This window comes from Stylophora pistillata, chromosome 14, assembly GCF_964205215.1.
Source record: "Stylophora pistillata chromosome 14, jaStyPist1.2, whole genome shotgun sequence".
NCBI classification, from domain to species: Eukaryota; Metazoa; Cnidaria; class Anthozoa; order Scleractinia; family Pocilloporidae; genus Stylophora; species Stylophora pistillata.
Window position 1 is genome coordinate 12,337,863 of NC_142532.1, and position 17,538 is coordinate 12,355,400.

Genomic DNA, 17,538 nt, shown 5'->3' on the forward strand with positions numbered 1-17,538 from the left:
GTGCAAGTTATGCAATAGATTACATTGGCGGAGGTGCACGTGAAGTGATCGGTGATCTTAATGGATCGTTTAGGTCCCGACATTTTATCAGTGTTGTGAATGAAAGGACACGTTTTGCATCGTGCACGAGCGCATTTAAAAGTGCCTGGTTGGTCATTAGTCTGAAAAGAACTTCTGACCAAAAAATTGCCTATGTTTTTGTCGCGTTTGAATGAAATGAGCGGAGGCTGCGAAAAGATAGTGCTTGTCTCTAGATCGTTTTGAAGTAATTTAAAGTTTTTAAGAATGATGGATTTAACTGAGTGGTTGTGAGGGTGAAACGTGAGAGTGAATGGAATGCGGTCGGAATCTTCCTTATGCGACGTTTGTAGTGCTGAATGTCGATCAATAAGTTGAGCGCGGTGGTAACCCGCTTGAACGACGGAAACAGGGTAACCACGTTTATCGAAGAACTGGCACATTGACTCTGATTTGTGGTGGAAATCAGAGTCATCACTACATAAACGACGAAGTCTTAGAAACTGAGATAAAGGAATGGAATTCTTAACGTGAGATGGATGCGAAGACGAATATAACAAGTAATTATGCGAGTCTGTAGGTTTGTAATACACACTAGTGCATAAACCGTTACCTTCAATTGAAACTTTGACGTCTAAAAAGGATAAAGAATTGTCAGAAATTTCCCAAGTATATTTCAGAGCCGGGTGAAAAGAATTGACTGCGGTTATGAATTTAGTGAGCTCCTCTCTGGTAGAGGAGGTAGCGCCGATACAGTCGTCGATGTAGCGACCGTAGAGTTCAGGTTTGGACCCGTTGTATTAGCTGAAAAATTGATGTTCGACAAAACCTACAAAAAGATTGGCATAGCTAGGTCCCATTTTGGTGCCCATGGCTACACCATTGGTTTGTTTGAAGAAGTTGTTTCCGAATGAAAAGCAATTGAGTGTGAGCACTAGTTCGGCTAAGCGTAGTAGTGTTTCAGATTTAGGTTCCTTAACAGTACGTTGATCAAAAAAATGTTTAAGGGCCAGAAGGCCTTCGCCATTAGGAATGACAGTGTAAAGAGACGTAATATCCATGGTGAAAAGAAGTTTGTTTTGGCCAAGGAAATTAAAGTCTCGAAAAATTCGAAGAGCGTGTTGACTGTCTTTAATATATGATGGTAAAGTTTTGACGATGGGAGCCATAATTATGGCCATAATCATGACTCTGATTTCCACCACAAATCAGAGACAATGTGCCAGTTCTTCGATAAACGTGGTTACCCTGTTTCCGTCGTTCAAGCGGGTTACCACCGCGCTCAACTTATTGATCGACATTCAGCACTACAAACGTCGCATAAGGCAGCCATACTTCGGCGCGCATACATTAAGTGTCTTATCAATAGAAATCTCATACAAAATTTAACTCTTACCTCAGAAATTTTTTTGGGTTCTTAGTGTGTCGACATCATCGTCAGTATCGACTTCATCAAGTCTTTCAACGCTGACCTCAACAAGGTAAAAGAAGAAGCACTAATCCCAAATTATCCCTGCTAAATGACTGGAAAATGCACACTTCACATTTTCTGGATAAGAGTGTACTACCGCACATTTTACATACAGTCTTTGAAGGCAATTCGATCTTCACAATAGATTTGTTTTTTTTTTTCAGTATATCCACTTCAAGTTCCATTTCCACATCCTCGTCAGCGTCAACGTCTTCAAGGTTCGTGCAAGAGTTACACGGTTGTTTTGAAATACCTTTATGGATGTAAGGCAAAGAGATACCAGGGCTTTCTTTACTTACATGGCTAAAGAAGAAAAGGAAATATGCAAATGTCTCGGGATAGTAAATTCCTCTGTAGTGTTCTTATCCACCTCCCAAATAATCTTAATTAGTTTATCATTCAACTTCACTTATTATCCATACGTTAATCCTTCCAGCAGCACAAAAAGTTCTACATACTCCACTTCATCACTTTCAACAAGTGCGTCTACCTCATCTTTATCTACTTCCCTGTCATCAGGAAGTACAAGGTAGGAACAATACTAAGACTCTTTCAGTTTGAGTAAACAGTCATTGATTTGTTACCCTTTTTGATGAAAATTACGAAATAGACTAGTAGTGTTTGGTTAATCACCAACAAAAAAGTGAATAACTTCACCGTACAACCCTATCCTACTACGACAAAGAATTCCGCTTAGCACAGATGTCTGAAATAGACGTAGCTCGCCATAGCTGTAAAACTGGAGTTTAATACGTGTGGGTTTGATGATGCTAAGATGTAAATTAACCACCAATTTTTTTCTGCAGCATTTCCTCGTCAAGCCTTTCGTCATCAAGGTACGATGAAGTGTTGTTCTTGTTAACAGTTTATTCCCAACTGCACATAATTGCACCATTGCATATATAGCTTGGTCAATGTGGTTTTCAAATACCAATAATGAGTAAGAAATTTAAGAGTAATGAATACGCACTCTTATGAGTTATGAAAATATTGACAATTTTTAAACCGATATCCCAGTATTTCCTCTTCATCACCGTCGTCATCAACTACTTCAACATCGTCATCAGCGTCTACATCATCATCAGTGTCGACATCATCAAGCGCTTCAACATCATCATCAGTGTCAACATCGTCTTCGGTTTCCACACCAACTACCACGAGGTAGGGACTTTATCTTGTTCACATTACTATAGATGTGACCATTTTGGTCTAAACCTCGAATAAGGTGGTTTTGATCGATAAAAGTAGTACAAAAACTATCATTAGCCTTTATCGATATTATAGATAAACTTTAGTAGATCGGTGTTTACACTTCTGGAGAGTTGAAATGGACTCAGTGTTCCAAATTTTTAAAAAGACCATATATGTGTCCCTTAAATTACAATATTGATGGAAAAAATGAGAAGTACACAATTACAAAAAAAAAGAAGATCAGTCATTGACTTAGAGAGTAATTATTTGCTAAGGTTTTAAAAAATTTTTGAAATATAAATAAATAAATAAATTAAATGCAACTTGAAATGGGTATAGCTTCAAGAGGCCTAAGACAGCGGCAAATAATTGGAATTGCTGATACAAAGGCACCAAGCAAAGTTTAGTAAAACTTGATTGATTTCTAGTGGTGCTATTCTTCATTTGTTGCATTTTTTAAATTGGGCAACGTTTTAAAAAAACCGGGAACAGTTTTTAGTGGTGGTTCTCTACATTTGTTGCAGTTGTTTTCTCATGTTTCTTTTTTATCTCTCTTTATAGTGTATCTACTTCAAGTTCGTCAAGTCTGTCAACTTCATCAAGGTATAAAAAATCTTTGATCCGCAATTGTAGTTTTTAAGTTTATTCATTGATTCATTTGTGCTAAAAAAAAATACTTTTCGAAAGGTAAAAAGAACGAGGGACGAAGGTGCGGGATACACAATAGAGCGAGGCTCTAAACTGAGTGTGCGCTCAAGAAAAATACACAAATACTAACCACGTAAACACTGAAAATCATAAGTAAGAAGTATTCCTTCAACGAAGTTACAAAGCCAACAATAGAAAGCAAATGAGCTTTCTTTTCTTTAATTTTACTTTAGTGTTTCGACATCAAGTTCAGCATCGACATCGTCAAGTGTCTCAACCTCATCAAGGTAATGATACACAAATAATTTGCGTTACTTACTATGCCTACTTAAAATGTTTTATCGTTGTTTTAAAAGCATCAAGTTAACTTCGCTTTTTATTTTCTTTTCACTGCTCGTTAAATTAACATAAAACCATTAAAACACAAATTTCTCCATTTATTTCACATTTTTAGCGCGTCAACGTCAAGTTCAGTGTTGACATCTTCCCCGGCGTCCACGTCATCGAGTGCTCCCACACAAACAACGACGAGGTATAAGTAACGCTTTAGAAACCTTGTCTCTATGTTATATCGAAAAAACAACTTTACTCTTGGCTCTATGCTAATGGTCTTATCAAATATTTTGCATTTATTTCACTGTCAGTGTCAAAGTTGTCTTGTGAGTCAGCCCCATTAAGGCAATTAGCTATTTAGTTTTTTTGAGATCTCAATAATGTCGCCTTTTTTACATAAAAAGCTTTTATCGAGAATATTTTTTAAGGTTACTGTGATTATTAGATTTTCTAAAAGTGAAAAGTTCGAAAGAAATTTTCTGTTACACAAATTCCTTTCTTCCTCGTAGTGTATCTACATCAAGTTCGGCATCAACATCATCCAGTGCTTCAACCTCTTCGTCCTTATCAACATCATCTAGTGCTTCGACTTCATCATCAGTTTCGACATCCTCGAGTGTCTCAACATCGTCGTCACTGTCAACATCATCAAGTGCCTCGACATCGTCGTCAGTGTCGACATCATCAAGCATTTCAACATCGTCGTCGGCATCAACATCATCGAGCGCTTCAACATCATCATCAGTATCTACATCGTCTTCTGTTTCGACGCCAACTACCACAAGGTATGGAATTAATCGTGTTCAGATTAGAATAATTATAACCATTATGTAGTGTTCTGCAATGCATTCATAAGAAATATTACTCCTAAGCAGCATGTCTCACAACATCTACACCTACTTTTCCTCACACTTTTAAATGATATTTCGTTAATGTCAATTTTATTGGCAAAATGAATAGAAAAAATAATACCGGCATTTATTTTTATTCTGAATAAATTTTAGTTGAAAGGAAATACACTGCGAGAGCCTTAAAATTGACTTATTCTTCTCATAGTTTTACAAGACTATGTAGATGACATTAAAATTAAAGTATTGATCGAAAATAATCAGTAGTGCAAATATCCAAAAAAAAAAAGATTTAGTAATTAAATGAGATAAATGCCATATCCTTAACTTTTAAAAGTGTCCAAATAATAGATATTTAAATTAAAAGAAACTTCAAATGGGTAAGGCTTTAAGAAACTGGAATAAAGACAAAGAATTTGAATTTCTGATAGCACAGCACCAAGCAATGTTTAGAAAAACTCGATCAATTTTTAGCAGTGCTATTCGACATATGTTGCAGTCATTTGATTCATGTTGCTTTTTATTTCTCTGTAAAGTGTGTCTACTTCAAGTTCGTCAAGGGTATCAACTTCATCAAGGTATCAAAAAACTATTTGATACGAATATGTAATTTTTAATTAAGAATTATAGCTAAAGCAAAACTACAAAGCCAACCATAGAAAGTATATGAGATTTTTTCCAACAGCATTGAATATTTTTAATTTTATTTCAGTGTTTCGACATCAAGTTCAGCATCGACATCGTCAAGTGTGTCAACTTCATCAAGGTAATGTTGAACAACTGTTTTTCATTGCTTACGATACCAACTTAGTAATGTTTTTATTCCCTTTTCATTGCTTATACGATCAACATAAAAGGATTGAAGCACTTAAAGTTTTATTGACTTCATCATTTTCTAGCGCGTCAACTTCAAGTTCAGTGTCAACATCTTCCTCGGCGTCGACGTCAGCAAGTGTTTCAACACCAACAACGACGAGGTAGGAATAATGCTTTACAGACCTTGCTTCTTGACTATTTAATGTCTAATATATTAAAGGTCTTGGTGTTAACTTTTCGAATTCTACATCTAGTCTATGGCCAATCTCAACATTGTCCAGTTTTCCCCCCCGTTTAGGGTATTTCCCTGTCTAATTCTTAGCGATTATTCTGTTTAATCGTTGATAGGCGTCGTTTCAAGTTTACGTATGTAATTTCTCTGAGGAAGTTTTTTAAGGTTATTGCGATCACCAAGTGTAATAAAATATAAAGAAAAGAAAGAGACTATTCCCTTATCTATGTTTTGATCTATCTCTTAGTGTCTCTACATCAAGTTCGGCATCAACATCATCAAGTGCTTCAACGTCGTCGTCTGTGTCGACATCATCAAGTGCTTCAACATCTTCCTCAGTGTCCACAACATCAAGCGTATCCACATCCTCGTCAATTTCGACCTCATTGAGATTTTCACCATATAAACCTCAGACAGAAACAAAGGTATCAACGAGGTTTCTCTCGTCGTACGTTTCGAAATCCTCGGGATACGTTTTCTCGCTGTCGTCCAGTACCTTAACATCATCCTTAGCATCGACATCATCAAGTGCTTCAACATCGTCGTCAGTATCGACGTCATCGAGTACTTCAATATCATCGTCACTATCGACATCATCGAGTGCTTCAACATCATCGTCAGTATCGACATCCTCAAGTGTCTCAACATCGTCGTCAATTTCGACCTCATCAAGCATTTCAACATCGTCGTCGGCATCAACTTCATCAAGCGCTTCAACATCATCATCAGTGTCAACATCGTCTTCTGTTTCGACACCAACTACAACGAGGTATGTATTGGTTAAACTTAGTTCAATACCAATATTCATCTCAATATCAGTATTATGTGACAATATGATATTGAAGTCTCACATTGTACCATTTCGAGAGAAAAGAAACTTTGACAATTACGCGTTTTTCTATTAAAATGTGGATGATACACTACAACTTTTATCAGTCTACAAACATTTCTCTCCGAGCTAAAAACTATTATGCTTCCTCATAATTACTAAGAAACTTCTTAGACTCCTTAAACATGTATATAGTCTGTTTTCGGGCCTAAGCTAAATTTACAATTGTACTGTGTGTATACACTTTCATGTGAAATTTTAATGCATTTCTTTACTTCAGTGCGTCTACTTCAAGTTCATCAAGTGTGTCAACTTCCTCAAGGTATTTGGAATGTGTTTTAAAGTTAGGGTGGATCAGAAACAGGTATCGATATATAATCATATTTAAAAGAGTAAATAGATAAACTAATGTGTTAGTCTTTTCGACGCATAAAATCTTTAAATTTTTTTGTAGCGTGTCCACATCGAGCTCTGCGTCAACTTCGTCAAGTGTGTCAACATCGTCAAGGTAGAAACAAACATAATGGTTTTAAATTAGATCTTTGAGTTAAATGAAATTTATGGATCATGTCAATTATTGGTTGTAAGAGAACCAGTTAGATTATTGCTTTTATTTTCATTTAATATTTTTTCTGCAAATGATCCTTGGGTTTTTTTCGCCGTTGTTAGTGGACTGTTGTAGACATTGCATTTTTTTGCATTTTATGTGAAACCTTGACAACTATTTTGGTGTGTTTTATTTTCCAATAAGTGCATCAACCTCAAGTTCTGTGTCGACAACATCATCTGCGTCGACGTCATCTTCTGTTTCAACACCAACAACAACGAGGTATGAATGACGTCTGTTAGATCTTGTTTCTGAACCCCCGTGAGTTTTTGCTCGACATAACTGAGTCATTACATCTTGTCATCTGGTTTATTTACCACTTCAAGGTTATTAGTGATAGTATTGATGTACGTGATATTATTTTGGAGTATTTAACTCAATGCGAAAGGTTACTTTTTTCATAACTGTTTTTAAGAATAAACGGGTTTTTGATGCAGGCTATCTATATTTCAATATCTGTTTTTAAAGGTTTTCTAAGATTTATTATACTTGAGTTGAATTGGTTAGTACTTTCCCTTCCTGACTCCCCAATTGTTAATTTCTGCTTTGAAGACGTAACTGTTTTAGTGGCCAGATAATGACTCTATCATCTCTTTTTTCTATATCGCTAAGAGCATCGAGGTATAAAGGGTGATCGAGAGACTGTTTCTAGACTTCGTGACGAAAAACTTTTCTCCACCGTAGCCGTCTTTTTTAAACGACTTTACTTGTCTTTCAGTATTTCTACATCAAGTTCTGCATCCCCATCATCGTCAGTATCGACGTCGTCTAGTGTGTCAACCTCATCAAGGTAGTTAATTATCTCCTTTTTAAGGATCAATCCGTGTAATCTCAAATAACCGCCTTTCTCCTTTTACTTGGGTAGTTTCCATAAAAGAACTTCGTTGACGCTACTGTGATCAACTGGTTTAATTGAAAGAGAAAAATATAACTGTTTGTCTCTCTTTAATAGTATTTCTACATCAAGTTTAACATCAACACCAACGACTGCTTCAACGTCTTCGTCAGCGTCGACGTCATCGAGTGCCTCAACGTCGTCCTCAGCGACGACGTCATCAAGTGCTTCAACTTCGTCCTCAGCGTCGACGTCATCAAGTGCTTCAACGTCGTCCTCAGCGTCGACGTCATCAAGTGCTTTAACGTCGTCCTCAGCATCGACGTCATCAAGTGCTTCAACATCTTCGTCAGTGTCCACATCATCAAGTATCTCAACATCTTCGTCAATCTCCACCTCATCGAGCATTTCATCATCGTCGTCGGCATCAACATCATCAAGCGCTTCGACTTCATCATCAGCGTCTACATCGTCTTCTGTTTCGACACCAACTACCACGAGGTAAGGACCTTTTCTCGTTCAGATAGCAATACATGTGACCATTTTGTGCGAGCTCATTTATAAACGCATTCTGAAGAATTATTACTCTCTAACAGCTGGGTTCACATAATCCACAGCTACATTTTCTTAATCAGAGGAAACAATTTTGATCCAAACCTCACATAATGAAATTGTGATTTGTCAACTTTGTGCCTAATTTATCATCAGCCTTCATTTCCATTATAAATTATTTTGAATAGAAAGGTTGATACAATCCAAGAGCGTTTCAATCGAGTAATTGTTTTCAGCATTTCACAAGACCGTAAATTGCAATTGAAATATTGATCGAGAAAAAAAAAACACCAATATTAGAAAGTTACAGGGAAACAATTTAGCAATTGACTCAGGTAGTTATTATACCCTGGGGCGTTTAAAAATTTCAGTAGTATAGATAACTAACTGACAAACTTAAATGCATTGGCCTTCAAGTAACTTTAAGTAGTGACAAAGAATTGGCATTACTGATTACACAGCAGCAAACAACATTTAGAAAAATGTCGATCAGATTTTAGTTGCTGTATTCTACATATGTTGCAGTTGTTTTCTCATGTTCCTTTTTATTTCTCTTTATAGTGTATCTACTTCAAGTTCGTCAAGTGTGTCAACTTCATCAAGGTACCATAAAAATATTTTATATGCATAGGAAATTTTGAAATAGGAAAGTCTCGCTTAAATGGAATTACAACCAAAGAAAGTATATGAGTTGTCTCTCAAACACTATTACACTTATCAACTTTATTTAGTGTTTCCACATCAAGCTCAGCATCGACATCGTCAAGTGTCTCAACTTCATCAAGGTATTAAAAGACAAGTGTTTTATATGACTTCGTATGCGTCTTTAAAATGTTTTATCGTTTCTTAAGAGCATCGTGTTGACCTCCGTTTTCTTTTTCCTTTTTGACTACTAGTACCATCGATATAAAATCATTGAAACATGAATATTATTATTAATATCATCATTTTTAGCGCGTCAACTTCAAGTTCACTGTCAACATCTTCCTCGGCGTCCACGTCATCGAGTGTTTCCACACCAACAACGACGAGGTATTACTAACGCTTTAGAGACCTTGTCTCTATGTTATATCGAAAAAACAACTTTACACTTGGCTCTATGTTAATGGTCTAATCAAATATTTTGCATTTAATTCACTGTCAGTGTCAACGTTGTCTTGTGAGTCAGCCCCATTAAGGCAATTAGCTATATTAATTTTTTTATACCGTTCCGAGAGATCTCAAATATATCGCCTTTGTTTTTTACATAAAAAGCTTTTAAGGAGAATATTCTTAGAGGTTATTGTGAATATTAGCTCTTCTTAAAAGTGAAAAGTTAGAAAGAAACTTTTCTCTTACATATATTCCTTTCTTCCTCGTAGTGTATCTACATCAAGTTCGGCATCAACATCATCCAGTGCTTCAACCTCTTCGTCCTTATCAACATCATCTAGTGCTTCGACTTCATCATCAGTTTCGACATCCTCGAGTGTCTCAACATCGTCGTCACTGTCAACATCATCAAGTGCCTCGACATCGTCGTCAGTGTCGACATCATCAAGCATTTCAACATCGTCGTCGGCATCAACATCATCGAGCGCTTCAACATCATCATCAGTATCTACATCGTCTTCTGTTTCGACGCCAACTACCACAAGGTATGGAATTAATCGTGTTCAGATTAGAATAATTATGACCATTATGTCCGTGTTCTGCAATGCATTCATAAGAAATATTACTCCTGAGAAGCATGTCTCACAACATCTACACCTACTTTTGCTCACACTTTTAAATGATATTTCGTTAATGTCAATTTTATTGGCATAATGAATACAAAATATAATACCGGCATTTATTTTTATTCTGAATAAACTTTAGTTGAAAGGAAATACACTGCGAGAGCCTTAAAATTGACTTATTCTTCTCATAGTTTTACAAGACTATGTAGATGACATTAAAATAAAAGTATTGATCGAAAATAATCAGTAGTGCACATATCCAAAAAAAAAGAAAATTTAGTAATTAAATGAGATAAATGCCATATCCTTACCTTTTAAAAGTGTCGAAATGATAGATATTTAAATTAAAAGAAACTTCAAATGGGTAAGGCTTTAAGAAACTGCAATAAAGACAAAGAATTTGAATTTCTGATAGCACAGCACCAAGCAATGTTTAGAAAAACTCGATCAACTTTTAGCAGTGCTATTCGACATATGTTGCAGTCATTTGATTCATGTTGCTTTTTATTTCCCTGTAAAGTGTGTCTACTTCAAGTTCGTCAAGTGTATCAACTTCATCAAGGTATCAAAAAACTATTTGATACGAATATGTAATTTTTAATTAAGAATTATAGCTAAAGCAAAACTACAAAGCCAACCATAGAAAGTATATGAGATTTTTTCCAACAGGATTGGATATTTTTAATTTTATTTCAGTGTTTCGACATCAAGTTCAGCATCGACATCGTCAAGTGTGTCAACTTCATCAAGGTAATGTTGAACAACTGTTTTTCATTGCTTACGATACCAACTTAGTAATGTTTTTATTCCCTTTTCATTGCTTATACGATCAACATAAAACGATTGAAGCACTTAATGTTTTATTGACTTCATCATTTTCTAGCGCGTCAACTTCAAGTTCAGTGTCAACATCTTCCTCGGCGTCGACGTCATCAAGTGTTTCAACACCAACAACGACGAGGTAGGAATAATGCTTTACAGACCTTGCTTCTTGACTATTTAATGTCTAATATATTGAAGGTCTTGGTGTTAACTTTTCGAATTCTACATCTAGTTTATGGCCAATCTCAACATTGTCCAGTTTTTCTCCCCCGTTTAGGGTATTTCGCTGTGTAATTCTTAGCGATTATTCTGTTTAATCGTTGATAGGCGTCGTTTCTAGTTTACGTATGTAATTTCTCTGAGGAAGTTTTTTAAGGTTATTGCGATCACCAAGTGTAATAAAATATAAATAAAGAAAAGAAAGAGATTATTCCCTTATATATGTTTTGATCTATCCCTTAGTGTCTCTACATCAAGTTCGGCATCAACATCATCAAGTGCTTCAACGTCGTCGTCTGCGTCGACATCATCAAGTGCTTCAACATCTTCCTCAGTGTCCACAACATCAAGCGTATCCACATCCTCGTCAATTTCGACCTCATTGAGCATTTCAACATATAAACCTCAGACAGAAACAAAGGTATCAACGAGGTTTCTCTCGTCGTACGTTTCGAAATCCTCTGGATTCGTTTTCTCGCTGTCGTCCAGTACCTTAACATCATCCTTAGCATCGACATCATCAAGTGCTTCAACATCGTCGTCAGTATCGACGTCATCGAGTACTTCAATATCATCGTCACTATCGACATCATCGAGTGCTTCAACATCATCGTCAGTATCGACATCATCAAGTGTCTCAACATCGTCGTCAATTTCGACCTCATCAAGCATTTCAACATCGTCGTCGGCATCAACTTCATCAAGCGCTTCAACATCATCATCAGTGTCAACATCGTCTTCTGTTTCGACACCAACTACAACGAGGTATGTATTGGTTAAACTTAGTTCAATACCAATATTCATCTCAATATCAGTATTATGTGACAATATGATATTGAAGTCTTACATTGTTCCATTTCGAGAGAAAAGAGACTTTGACAATTACGCGTTTTTCTATTAAAATGTGGATGATACACTACAACTTTTATCAGGTTACAAACATTTCTCTCGCAGCTAAAAATTATTATCCTTCCTCAAAATTACTAAGAAACTTCTTAGACTCCTTAAACATGTATATAGTCTGTTTTCGGGCCCAGGCTAAATTTACAATTGTCCTGTGTGTATACACTTTGATGTGAAATTTTAATGCATTTCTTTACTTCAGTGCGTCTACTTCAAGTTCATCAAGTGTGTCAACTTCCTCAAGGTATTTGGAATGTGTTTTAAAGTTAAGTGGATCAGAAACAGATATCGATATATAATCATATTTAAAAGAGTAAATAGATAAACTAATGTGTTAGTCTTTTCGACGCATAAAATCTTTAAATTTTTTTGTAGCGTGTCCACATCGAGCTCTGCGTCAACTTCGTCAAGTGTGTCAACATCGTCAAGGTAGAAACAAACATAATGGTTTTAAATTAGATCTTTGAGTTAAATGAAATTTATGGATCATGTCAATTATTTGTTGTAAGAGAACCAGTTAGATTATTGCTTTTATTTTCATTTAATATTTTTTCTGCAAATGATCCATAGTTTCTTTTCGCCGTTGTTAATGGACTGTTGTAGACATTGCATTTTTTTGCATTTTATATGAAAACTTGACAACTATTTTGGTGTGTTTTATTTTCCAATAAGTGCATCAACCTCAAGTTCTGTGTCGACAACATCATCTGCGTCGACGTCATCTTCTGTTTCAACACCAACAACAACGAGGTATGAATGACGTCTGTTAGATCTTGTTTCTGAACCCCCGTGAGTTTTTGCTCGACATAACTGAGTCATTACATCTTGTCATCTGGTTTATTTACCACTTCAAGGTTATTAGTGATAGTATTGATGTACGTGATATTATTTTGGAGTATTTAACTCAATGCGAAAGGTTACTTTTTTCATAACTGTTTTTAAGAATAAACAGGTTTTTGATTCAGCCTATCTATATTTCAATATCTGTTTTTAAAGGTTTTCTAAGGTTTATTATACTTGAGTTGAATTGGTTAGTACTTTCCCTTCCTGACTCCCGAATTGATAATTTCTGCTTTGAACACGTAACTGTTTTAGTGGCCAGATAATGACTCTATCATCTCTTTTTCCTATATCGCTAAGAGTATCGAGGTATAAAGGGTGATCGAGAGACTGTTTCTAGACTTCGTGACGAAAAACTTTTCTCCACCGTAGTCGTCTTTTTTAAACGACTTTACTTGTCTTTCAGTATTTCTACATCAAGTTCTGCATCCCCATCATCGTCAGTATCGACGTCGTCTAGTGTGTCAACCTCATCAAGGTAGTTAATTATCTCCTTTTTAAGGATCAATCCGTGTAATCTCAAATAACCGCCTTTCTCCTTTTACTTGGGTAGTTTCCATAAAAGAACTTCGTTGACGCTACTGTGATCAACTGGTTTAATTGAAAGAGAAAAATATAACTGTTTGTCTCTCTTTAATAGTATTTCTACATCAAGTTTAACATCAACACCAACGACTGCTTCAACGTCTTCGTCAGCGTCGACGTCATCGAGTGCCTCAACGTCGTCCTCAGCGACGACGTCATCAAGTGCTTCAACTTCGTCCTCAGCGTCGACGTCATCAAGTGCTTCAACGTCGTCTTCAGCGTCGACGTCATCAAGTGCTTCAACGTCGTCCTCAGCATCGACGTCATCAAGTGCTTCAACATCGTCATCAGTGTCCACATCATCAAGTATCTCAACATCTTCGTCAATCTCCACCTCATCGAGCATTTCATCATCGTCGTCCGCATCAACATCATCAAGCGCTTCGACTTCATCATCAGCGTCTACATCGTCTTCTGTTTCGACACCAACTACCACGAGGTAAGGACCTTTTCTCGTTCAGATCGCAATAGATGTGACCATTTTGTCCGAGCTCATTGATAAACGCATTCTGAAGAATTATTACTCTCTAACAGCTGGGTTCACATAATCCACAGCTACATTTTCTTAATCAGAGCAAACAATTTTGATCCAAACCTCACATAATGAAATTGTGATTTGTCAACTTTGTGCCTAATTTATCATCAGCCTTCATTTCCATTATAAATAATTTTGAATAGAAAGGTTGATACAATCTAACAGGGTTTCAATCGAGTAATTGTTTTCAGCATTTCACAAGACCGTAAATTGCAATTGAAACATTGATCGAGAAAAAAAAAACACCAATATTAGAAATTTACAGGGAAACAATTTAGCAATTGACTCAGGTAGTTATTATACCCTGGGGCCTTTAAAAATTTCAGTAGTATAGATAACTAACTTAAAAACTTAAATGCATTGGCCTTCAAGTAACTTTAAGTAGTGAAAAAGAATTGGCATTACTGATTACACAGCAGCAAACAACATTTAGAAAAATGTCGATCAGATTTTAGTTGCTGTATTCTACATATGTTGCAGTTGTTTTCTCATGTTCCTTTTTATTTCTCTTTATAGTGTATCTACTTCAAGTTCGTCAAGTGTGTCAACTTCATCAAGGTACCATAAAAATATTTTATATGCATTGGAAATTTTGAAATAGGAAATTCGCGCTTAAATGAAGTTACAACCAAAGAAAGTATATGAGTTGTCTCTCAAACACCATTACACTTATCAACTTTATTTAGTGTTTCCACATCAAGCTCAGCATCGACATCGTCAAGTGTCTCAACTTCATCAAGGTATTAAAAGACAAGTGTTTTATATGACTTCGTATGCGTCTTTAAAATGTTTTATCGTTTCTTAAGAGCATCGTGTTGACCTCCGTTTTCTTTTTCCTTTCTGACTACTAGTACCATCGATATAAAATCATTGAAACATGAATATTATTATTAATATCATCATTTTTAGCGCGTCAACTTCAAGTTCACTGTCAACATCTTCCTCGGCGTCCACGTCATCGAGTGTTTCCACACCAACAACGACGAGGTATTACTAACGCTTTAGAGACCTTGTCTCTATGTTATATCGAAAAAACAACTTTACACTTGGCTCTATGTTAATGGTCTTATCAAATATTTTGCATTTAATTCACTGTCACTGTCAACGTTGTCTTGTGAGTCAGCCCCATTAAGGCAATTAGCTATTTAATTTTTTTAAACCATTCCGAGAGATCTCAAATACATCGCCTTTGTTTTTTACATAAAAAGCTTTTAAGGAGAATATTCTTAGAGGTTATTGTGAATATTAGCTCTTCTTAAAAGTGAAAAGTTAGAAAGAAACTTTTCTCTTACATATATTCCTTTCTTCCTCGTAGTGTATCTACATCAAGTTCGGCATCAACATCATCCAGTGCTTCAACCTCTTCGTCCTTATCAACATCATCTAGTGCTTCGACTTCATCATCAGTTTCGACATCCTCGAGTGTCTCAACATCGTCGTCACTGTCAACATCATCAAGTGCCTCGACATCGTCGTCAGTGTCGACATCATCAAGCATTTCAACATCGTCGTCGGCATCAACATCATCGAGCGCTTCAACATCATCATCAGTATCTACATCGTCTTCTATTTCGACGCCAACTACCACTAGGTATGGAATTAATCGTGTTCAGATTAGAATAATTATGACCATTATGTCCGTGTTCTGCAATGCATTCATAAGAAATATTACTCCTGAGAAGCATGTCTCACAACATCTACACCTACTTTTCCTCACACTTTTAAATGATATTGTGTTAATATCAATTTTATTAGCAAAATGAATACAAAATATAACACCGGCATTTATTTTTATTCTGAATAAACTTTAGTTGAAAGGAAATACACTGCGAGAGCCTTAAAATTGACTTATTCTTCTCATAGTTTTACAAGACTATGTAGATGACATTAAAATTAAAATATTGATCGAAAAAAATCAGTAGTGCACCTATCAAAAAAAAAAAAACAATTATAGTAATTGAATGAGATAAATGCCATATCCTTAACTTTTAAAAGTGTCCAAATAATAGATATTTAAATTAAAAGAAACTTGAAATGGGTAAGGCTTTAAGAAACTGGAATAAAGAAAAAGGATTTCAATTTCTGATAGCACAGCACCAAGCAATGTTTAGAAAAACTCGATCAATTTTTAGCAGTGCTATTCGACATATGTTGCAGTCATTTGATTCATGTTGCTTTTTATTTCTCTGTAAAGTGTGTCTACTTCAAGTTCGTCAAGTGTATCAACTTCATCAAGGTATCAAAAAACTATTTGATATGAATATGTAATTTTTAATTAAGAATTCTAGCTAAAGCAAAACTACAAAGCCAACCATAGAAAGTATATGAGATTTTTTCCAACACCATTGCATTTTTTTAATTTTATTTCAGTGTTTCGACATCAAGTTCAGCATCGACATCGTCAAGTGTGTCAACTTCATCAAGGTATTGTTCAACAACTGTTTTTTATTGCTTACGATACCAACTTAGTAATGTTTTTATTCCCTTTTCATTGCTTATACGATCAACATAAAACGATTGAAGCAGTTAAAGTTTTATTGACTTCATCATTTTCTAGCGCGTCAACTTCAAGTTCAGTGTCAACATCTTCCTCGGCTTCGACGTCATCAAGTGTTTCAACACCAACAACGACGAGGTAGGAATAATGCTTTACAGAACTTGCTTCTTGACTATTTAATGTCTAATATATTGAAAATCTTGGTGTTATCTTATCGAATTCTGCATCTAGTTTATGGCCAATCTCAACATTGTCCAGTTTTTCTCCCTCATTTAGGGTATTTCCCTGTCTCATTCTTAGTGATTATTCTGTTTAATCGTTGATAGGCATCGTTTCTAGTTTACGTATGTAATTTTTCATGAGGAAGTTTTTAAAGGTTATTGCGATCAGCGAGTGTACTAAAATATAAATAAAGAAAAGAAAGAGATTATTCCCTTATATATGTTTTGATCTATCCCTTAGTGTCTCTACATCAAGTTCGGCATCAACATCATCAAGTGCTTCAACGTCGTCGTCTGCGTCGACATCATCAAGTGCTTCAACATCGCCGTCAGTATCGACGTCATCGAGTACTTCAATATCATCGTCACTATCGACATCATCGAGTGCTTCAACATCATCGTCAGTATCGACATCATCAAGTGTCTCAACATCGTCGTCAATTTCGACCTCATCAAGCATTTCAACATCGTCGTCGGCATCAACTTCATCAAGCGCTTCAACATCATCATCAGTGTCAACATCGTCTTCTGTTTCGACACCAACTACAACGAGGTATGTATTGGTTAAACTTAGTTCAATACCAATATTCATCTCAATATCAGTATTATGTGACAATATGATATTGAAGTCTCACATTGTACCATCTCCAGAGAAAAGAAACTTTGACAATTACGCTTTTATCTATTAAAATGTGGATGATACACTACAACTTTTATCAGGTTACAAACATTTCTCTCGCAGCTAAAAATTATTATGCTTCATCATAATTACTAAGAAACTTCTTAGACTCCTTAAACATGTATATAGTCTGTTTTCG

At 35.8% G+C, this 17,538-nt stretch overlaps 1 protein-coding gene across 1 annotated transcript in view; it reads left to right on the forward strand.

The window, feature by feature from the left end:
- Window positions 1-17,538, forward strand: part of LOC111328179 (uncharacterized) — a 92,677-nt gene that overhangs the window by 25,966 nt on the left and 49,173 nt on the right. The window contains exons 21-59 of the mRNA XM_088744605.1: window positions 1,440-1,499; window positions 1,654-1,707; window positions 1,926-2,018; window positions 2,296-2,325; window positions 2,507-2,650; window positions 3,242-3,283; window positions 3,562-3,615; window positions 3,783-3,860; window positions 4,171-4,446; window positions 5,046-5,087; window positions 5,222-5,275; window positions 5,409-5,486; window positions 5,805-6,326; window positions 6,667-6,708; window positions 6,841-6,894; window positions 7,138-7,215; window positions 7,712-7,783; window positions 7,946-8,329; window positions 8,942-8,983; window positions 9,112-9,165; window positions 9,335-9,412; window positions 9,742-10,017; window positions 10,619-10,660; window positions 10,795-10,848; window positions 10,982-11,059; window positions 11,383-11,904; window positions 12,245-12,286; window positions 12,418-12,471; window positions 12,715-12,792; window positions 13,289-13,360; window positions 13,523-13,906; window positions 14,519-14,560; window positions 14,689-14,742; window positions 14,912-14,989; window positions 15,318-15,593; window positions 16,197-16,238; window positions 16,373-16,426; window positions 16,560-16,637; window positions 16,962-17,273. Of these exons, the coding sequence (XP_088600731.1) occupies window positions 1,440-1,499; window positions 1,654-1,707; window positions 1,926-2,018; window positions 2,296-2,325; window positions 2,507-2,650; window positions 3,242-3,283; window positions 3,562-3,615; window positions 3,783-3,860; window positions 4,171-4,446; window positions 5,046-5,087; window positions 5,222-5,275; window positions 5,409-5,486; window positions 5,805-6,326; window positions 6,667-6,708; window positions 6,841-6,894; window positions 7,138-7,215; window positions 7,712-7,783; window positions 7,946-8,329; window positions 8,942-8,983; window positions 9,112-9,165; window positions 9,335-9,412; window positions 9,742-10,017; window positions 10,619-10,660; window positions 10,795-10,848; window positions 10,982-11,059; window positions 11,383-11,904; window positions 12,245-12,286; window positions 12,418-12,471; window positions 12,715-12,792; window positions 13,289-13,360; window positions 13,523-13,906; window positions 14,519-14,560; window positions 14,689-14,742; window positions 14,912-14,989; window positions 15,318-15,593; window positions 16,197-16,238; window positions 16,373-16,426; window positions 16,560-16,637; window positions 16,962-17,273 (4,869 nt within the window). The remainder of the gene's footprint in view (window positions 1-1,439; window positions 1,500-1,653; window positions 1,708-1,925; window positions 2,019-2,295; window positions 2,326-2,506; window positions 2,651-3,241; window positions 3,284-3,561; window positions 3,616-3,782; window positions 3,861-4,170; window positions 4,447-5,045; window positions 5,088-5,221; window positions 5,276-5,408; window positions 5,487-5,804; window positions 6,327-6,666; window positions 6,709-6,840; window positions 6,895-7,137; window positions 7,216-7,711; window positions 7,784-7,945; window positions 8,330-8,941; window positions 8,984-9,111; window positions 9,166-9,334; window positions 9,413-9,741; window positions 10,018-10,618; window positions 10,661-10,794; window positions 10,849-10,981; window positions 11,060-11,382; window positions 11,905-12,244; window positions 12,287-12,417; window positions 12,472-12,714; window positions 12,793-13,288; window positions 13,361-13,522; window positions 13,907-14,518; window positions 14,561-14,688; window positions 14,743-14,911; window positions 14,990-15,317; window positions 15,594-16,196; window positions 16,239-16,372; window positions 16,427-16,559; window positions 16,638-16,961; window positions 17,274-17,538) is intronic.